The sequence below is a fragment of the Acinonyx jubatus genome, chromosome C1, assembly GCF_027475565.1.
Source record: "Acinonyx jubatus isolate Ajub_Pintada_27869175 chromosome C1, VMU_Ajub_asm_v1.0, whole genome shotgun sequence".
Classification (NCBI taxonomy): domain Eukaryota; kingdom Metazoa; phylum Chordata; class Mammalia; order Carnivora; family Felidae; genus Acinonyx; species Acinonyx jubatus.
In genome coordinates this window covers 215,404,077-215,410,536 of record NC_069381.1, presented here as the reverse complement: position 1 = coordinate 215,410,536, position 6,460 = coordinate 215,404,077, and the positions used below count along the sequence as shown (strand labels likewise).

General features: G+C 60.9%; 1 protein-coding gene across 2 annotated transcripts; it reads left to right on the top strand.

The window, feature by feature from the left end:
- Positions 1–829: 829 nt before the first annotated feature.
- HES6 (hes family bHLH transcription factor 6) lies at positions 830–2,659 on the top strand. 2 transcript variants are annotated; one of them, XM_053204886.1, is made up of 4 exons: positions 830–1,018; positions 1,093–1,179; positions 1,298–1,339; positions 1,599–2,659. In XM_053204886.1, the coding sequence occupies exons 1-4, from the start codon at positions 938–940 to the stop codon at positions 1,926–1,928; spliced, it is 540 nt and encodes a 179-aa protein (XP_053060861.1). In that variant the 5' UTR covers positions 830–937; the 3' UTR covers positions 1,929–2,659. The 2 variants fall into 2 exon arrangements, with proteins under 2 accessions (XP_053060861.1, XP_026902110.2); XM_027046309.2 differs by having other exon boundaries at positions 834–1,018; positions 1,298–1,379.
- The last annotated feature ends 3,801 nt before the right edge of the window (positions 2,660–6,460 follow it).

The window sequence follows — 6,460 nt, the reverse complement described above, 5'->3', positions numbered from 1 at the left end:
TATGGGGGTGGGGAGGGGGAACTGGGAAGGAGGACAGGGAGATCAGAGGGGGACAGGGGAGCGAAGGCGATTAGGGGGACATGGAGAGCTCAGGGGGACAGCGATGATGATTAGAAAAGAAGGGGAGGCTGGTGGGGGCGTGGTACCAGAGAAGGAGCGGGGGAAGGGTGACCAGAGAAGGAGCGTCCCGAAGAGGAGGGGCGGTGTCGCCGGACCCGCCCCACTAGGATCCCCGCGAAGGCGGAGGGCTGTGTCGAGGGTCGAGTCGGGACCCACACCTCCGCAAGAAAGTCAAAGGAGTCCTGGGGCCCGCTCCCAACCCCAATACCCCATGGGTCTCTATCTCTCCGGGGTTCCGCAGCTATCCCAACCCGGACCCTTAGACCTTCCCAGGTTCAGAGACCGCGGCCTTGACTGTGGTTCTGCCCTCCACGATCTAGCACCCCGACACTCGGGCAGGAGCGCTCCTCTCCGGAGGCACCTTGCACGAACTAAGACAAGTGTGAATGCACGAATGAGCTCCTGCTCCCACGCACAGCAGACCTGGGGGCCCTGCTCAGGCAGGGAGGAAAACAAACGCACCCCCCGTCACAGCGCACCGGGTCACCGCCCCCGCGGGTGCCCCAAGCCGCTGGCGTTGCGCGGAGGCCCGGCTGGGGGCCCCGCCCGCCGGCCACGCCCCACCAGCTGCCTGTGGACCCCGGCGGCGGGGCCGGACAAAGCGCGCCGCTCCCATTGGCCGCGGCGCGCCTAGAAGCCGGGGGCTCCAGGGCCGCGCGGCCAATCCGTGCATTGAAATGCAAATAAGGGGCTATAAAAGGGGCGGGGCCTCGGCCGGCGGAAGACGCGAAGGAGCGGGGGCCGCGGCGGACCCAGCGGCGCGCTGCGAGGGGCGCGGGCGCTCGTCGCGCTTGCGGCGCTCTGGGCGGTGCGGGTCATGGCTCCGCCCCTGGCGCCCGGCCGGGACCGTGCGGGCCGAGAGTTGGAGGACGCCTGGGAGATTCGGGGGGACCGCAAGGTGTGGGCCGGGGCCGCAGGCGGGCAGGCGGGCGGGAGGCCCGGGACCTGGGCTCAGTCGCCCGCTTCCCGCAGGCCCGGAAGCCCCTGGTGGAGAAGAAGCGGCGCGCGCGGATCAACGAGAGCCTTCAGGAGCTGCGGCTGCTGCTGGCGGGCGCCGAGGTGAGACGGGCGCGCGGGCCGGCGGGCGCCCGGGGGCTGCTGGGCGGAGAGCGGGGGGCGCGGCCCTGCCCGGCCTCACCGACCCCCCACACGCCCCCCGGCGCTCCCGCCCGCGCAGGTGCAGGCCAAGCTGGAGAACGCCGAGGTGCTGGAGCTGACGGTGCGGCGCGTGCAGGGCACGCTGCGGGGCCGGGCGCGCGGTGAGTGGCGGTGGGGCGCGCGGGCGGGGCGCGTTCGCCCGGCCCGCCCCCGCCTCGGAATGGGGTCTTCCCCGCCCGGCGCCCCGGTACAGCCCGCGCCCGGGGCTCCTCCGGGTCTCCTGGGTGAGCCCTGTCCCCGCGGGCTGGGACGGGCCTGGCCACCGCAGTCGCTGCTTACCGGACGGGGCGCCGCTCTCTCCCTCCCACTCCCGGGTGCAGAGCGCGAGCAGCTGCAGGCGGAAGCAAGCGAGCGCTTCGCGGCCGGCTACATCCAGTGCATGCACGAGGTGCACACGTTCGTGTCCACGTGCCAGGCCATCGATGCCACCGTCGCCGCAGAACTCCTCAACCACCTGCTCGAGTCCATGCCTCTGCGCGAGGGCAGCAGCTTCCGGGATCTGCTGGGGGACGCCCTGGCCGGGTCTCCGGGAGCCCCTGGGCGAAGCGGCTGGCCCACGGGAGGGGTCTTGGGGTCCCCTCTGCCCAGTCCCCCGGGCCCCGGGGACGACCTGTGCTCCGACCTGGAGGAGGCCCCCGACGCTGAACTGAGCCGAGCGCCTGCCGAAGGGCCAGACTTGGTGCCAGCAGCCCTGGGCAGCCTGACCGCTGCTCGCATAGCCCAGAGCGTCTGGAGGCCTTGGTGACTAACGCCAGCCCCAGGTTTGCAAGGGTGGGTGTGGCCTTCCCTTGCTCTGTTCCAGCCTCCCTGGGGACAGATGTGGTGGGGGCAGGGGCCTGAATGTCTCCCAGATCTGCCTGCCCTCTTCCTCCAGTGAGTGGGTTGCAGGGCAGTCCAGGATGACCAGCCCATTCAGGCCCCTAGCCCTGTTTCTTAAGCGAGTATCTCTTGGGGACCCCCAGCCCTGGGTTGGGTGGAGGGTGGGAGCTGCAGGCCGCAGGAAGAATCCTACAGAGCTACCGCGTTCTCCGGGACTGCAGGTGCCCCAGGCTTCCCAGGTACTGTGTGGATCTGGGGGCAGAAGTGCTGAAACCCTCCTCCATGCCGGGCACTAGTGTCGGGGACAGAGGGAGACCTCGGACCCTGGCGGCCCTGGCCTGAGCAGAAGCTTGAACTTGCCACTTCATTCAGGACACGGTGCATTCATTCAGGACACAGGAGGCAGGTGCATTCCCCAGCATTGCCAGTCCTCTGCCAGACAGAAGCAAAGCCTCCCTGAACGCCTTGCATTTAGCACACTTGGAGTTTGTGTATTAGGTTACCAACAAATGTTCCAGTTTTATTAAATAAAGGATTTGGGAGAGTTAGTTACCCTTCAGAAGTATGACTGATGTGGTGTCTTTACTGAGTCTAATGTGTAAGTACTAAACTAAGGAAGGGCATTTTTCTTGTATCTAATGCTGGTGGATGTTTCTAAAACCTCTCACCCTTTGTCAGCAAAGTGAGGAGTAGAATGGTGGTGGAGACGAGACCCCCATGCGACACTTCTCACAGTGGATGGTGTGTCCACCTCCCTGGGAGATGGATACCACCGGCATGGGGTTTGTCTCCAGAGTAACTAAGCACCAGGGAAACAGCCTGTCCTGGGACCATTCTCTGGTACACGAGCTCCTAGGGATAAACTCATTCCTACTTCCTAGCCATGGGGTTTGGAAGTTTCTTTCAAAGACCTGTGTCAGGACCCATGAGCATGATGCAGACATCAGTCTCCCCGTGTTAGGTTGTGGGTTGTCCCTCTTCCTGACTAGAGGGAGCTGCCCCCAGTGCCAGGCAGTTCAGGGACACGGAGACCCTCCCGGTGCACGGCTTGAAGTCTAAGCGCCATGGCTCTGGACAGCTTGGGCTGAAGATCAAACTGCGCCCAAGAGGCCAGGAGCCTTGGAAGGAGGGCGATGGGATGGGCAGTTGGGGAATGGGGAGCTTGCCCTCCTGGGCTGGGACAGGGCCTGCAGATAGCACGTGGTTCAGTTGACAGTCACTCCACAGGTAGCCCAACTCAGTCGTCTCCTGCTCCAGGACCCAAAGCAGCTTGGGTTGCCAGTGCCCAGACTGGGGCTGAGGTGTGACGACTCAGGATTGTCACCTGGGTCTTCTCTCTGGTTGTGCGCCTTTGCTTCAAGAACATCTTTCTCAACAGCCCTTTTACAAAAGCCCCCCAACAGGTCCTGCCCACCAGGAGGGGGGGTTCACATTGGCTCCCCTCTGGTTCAATCTCAGATCTCAGCCACTAGCCTACATAACCAGATGCACCTTCTTTTTATACAAATATTTATTTTTTAAAAATTTACATCCAAGTTAGCACACAGTGCAACAATGATTTCAGGAGTACAGTCCTTAGTGCCCCTTACCCATTTAGCCCATCCCCCCTCCCACAACCCCTCCCGTAACCCTCTGTTTGTTCTCCATATTTAAGAGTCTCTTAGGCTTTGTCCCCCTCCCTGTTTTTATATCATTTGAACTCATATGATTTTTGTCTTTCTCTGAATGACTAATTTCACTTAACGTAATACCCTCCAGTTCCACTCATGTAGTTGCAAACGGCAAGATTTCATTCTTTTTGATTGCCGAGTAATACTCCATTGCATATAATACCACATCTTCTTTATCCATTCACCCATCGATGGACATTTGGGCTCTTTCCATACTTTGGCTGCTGTTGATAGCACTGGTAGAAACATCAGGGTGCACGTATCCCTTCAAAACAGCATACCTGTATCCCTTCGATAAATACTTAGTAGTGCAATTCCTAGGTCGTAGGGTCGTTCTGTCTTTACTTTTTTGAGGAACCTCCCTACTGTTTTCCAGAGTGGCTGCACAGTTTAGATGCACCTTATTTTTAGCGACTGGGGATGAGTTGGTGGGATGGGGTCAGAGAGGCAGGTCCGTAGGAGAGGTCTCAAGAGGGATGGGAACATTATTCCTGGGATTATTTTAGCTGTCCCAGACAAACTGACATAGGAGGTGTCCACAGAGACACAGATGGAGAGCAGGTCCCCCTGCAAAACCTCTGTTGCATGTGGCTTCTAGCAGCACACAAAGGCCACTGTGATGAGCTCTGATGCCATGGGGGGGGGGGGGGGGACTGTTTTGAAGCATCAAGTCCTTCCTCTCCTACGCACACTTGTCACATTCTCCCAGAGGCCCTGGACTCACTAGGCCGAAGAAGAGGCTAGTGCTTTCAGAACAGCTACGTCCCCTCTGGAGGCTCGAGAGTGAATCCGTTTCCTTTCCTTTTCCTGCTTCAGAGGCCACCGACATTCTTTGGCTGGTGGCCCCCCTCCTCCAGCTTCTAAGCCAGTAACAATGCATCTACCTTTGTGCCTCCCTCTTCTGCTTTTAACGAACCTCATGATGATATTTGGGCCCACCTGGACAATCCAGGAGACTCGCCCTGTCTCAGGGCCCTCAATCCTTAATCAGGTTTGCAACACCTCTTTTGCCATGTAAGGTGACACACTCACAGTTTCTGGGAATGACGACACGGACATATTTGGGGGACCATTATTCTGCCCAGGCATTCTACCTTCCATCAAGACACGGTGTGGTGCCAGCCTTCCACACAGCCGTTGGATTCGGTCCCCTCCGACCTCTCAGGGGCTCTGCTGCATCACTAATCCCTCCTCCCTCTGGATCATTCTACAAAGCTGTAATCTCTCCGTCTGGAGAAAGAGGAGACACAATCCCCCTGGACCTGCCATCCCTGGTTAGGCTCTGCCTCATTTTTCTGCTCTAAAGCAACATTCCTAAAAAGCACTGTTTACACTAGCTGTCCCCACTTCTGCACCTCACTCCCCTTCCCTCCTCCGCAGTCAGGCCGTTCTTCCCCTCCGCTCCAAGGAACCTGCCCTGGCCAAGATCTCCAGCGACCGTTTCCAGACCCGGGGATTCTGTCTCAAGTTTCAACTTGCTCAACTTTCTTCCAGTGAAGCACTCCTCCTGGGTTATCACTCCCTCCCTCTGGAAAGTCCACTTCAAAAACCCCCAATCCTTCAGGCTGTCACTGGCCATCCTCAGTCTCCTTTGCTGACCAACCTCTGAATGAGGGCATACACGTTCAGGACTCTGTGCCCTTCCCTGTCACCCCTGCCCTGGCCCATTTGGCTTGTTCCATCGTGTGCCCGTGGTGCAAAGCCCATCTCTATCCTTGTCGGCCCCTCTATCCTCAGGTCCACTCAACACCTCCACTCAGACGTCGGATGCGCATCACAAACCATAGCCAGAGCACAGCCGACTCTCAGCCCCAAACGCACCGTCACTGCGCCAGTCGTTGCCCCTTCATGGCACCCCATTGACTACGGAAGATAACCCATACAGGCCACACTCTTTTCCTGTCACCTCCCCTCCACTCAATCAAGTGCATGAGCCCTACTCCAAACTCCAGTTTCCAACCGTCATCTTTCCACCGGCAGAGGGCTAGGCACCCTCATCTCACCTTTAACCTGGACTTGGGCAGCAGGCCTAACTCGCCTCCCCACTCCCACGTGGGGCGTCTGGCAGCGGCCTTCAAGGCCGGACCAGAGACCAGCTGCCTCCGCGGATCCTCCCTCCCGCAGTTCTGCTCTGGCCTCGGGCCTTGGAGAGCAACCTGAGAGCGGGGGTGCGGCCAGTCTCGCTCAGCGCCGAGGCAGGGGAAAGCGGCCGGATTTGGGAATGAGCGAGCGGAGCTCCAGGGGTCTCGGGCCCGACTCACATGGCGCGCAGCTCTCGGACGCGCCGCACCGACTAGGAGGAACTCCGGAGACTTTTCCCAGGCTTTCTTGAGGCTTTTCTTCCCTGGGCCTGGGAGCCGAGGCCTTGGCCCCGCCCCCGCCCCCGCCCCCGCCCCGCCCGAGGCGAGCCGCTGAGCCTCCTGGGAGATGTAGTTCTCGTCCTTCCACTTCCCCTTCCGCGAGGCCGCTGCAGGCTGAGCCGGGACCGCGACTCCCAGAGGCCTGCGGGCCCGGAGGCCACGCCCCTCTCGGCGAGCGTCCCGAGCCAGGTGCCGGCCAGGATCCTCGCGCCGTCGGGTAAGTGGCCGTGTGTCCGGTCGCGTCCGGAGTGCCGTCCTTTCGGCAGCCCTGGCACCAAGAGAGGACGCGAGGCAGGCGCCGGCGCCCCGCAGCTCGAGCCGCGCGTCCGCGTG

Coding starts and splice junctions, on each gene's coding strand:
- HES6 (XM_027046309.2), top strand. CDS start 938: ATGGCTCCGCCCCTGGCGCCCGGCCGGGACCGTGCGGGCCGAGAGTTG. Junction 1,180..1,297: donor TGCTGCTGGCGGGCGCCGAG/GTGAGACGGGCG, acceptor CCGCCCGCGCAG/GTGCAGGCCAAGCTGGAGAA. Junction 1,380..1,598: donor GCTGCGGGGCCGGGCGCGCG/GTGAGTGGCGGT, acceptor TCCCGGGTGCAG/AGCGCGAGCAGCTGCAGGCG.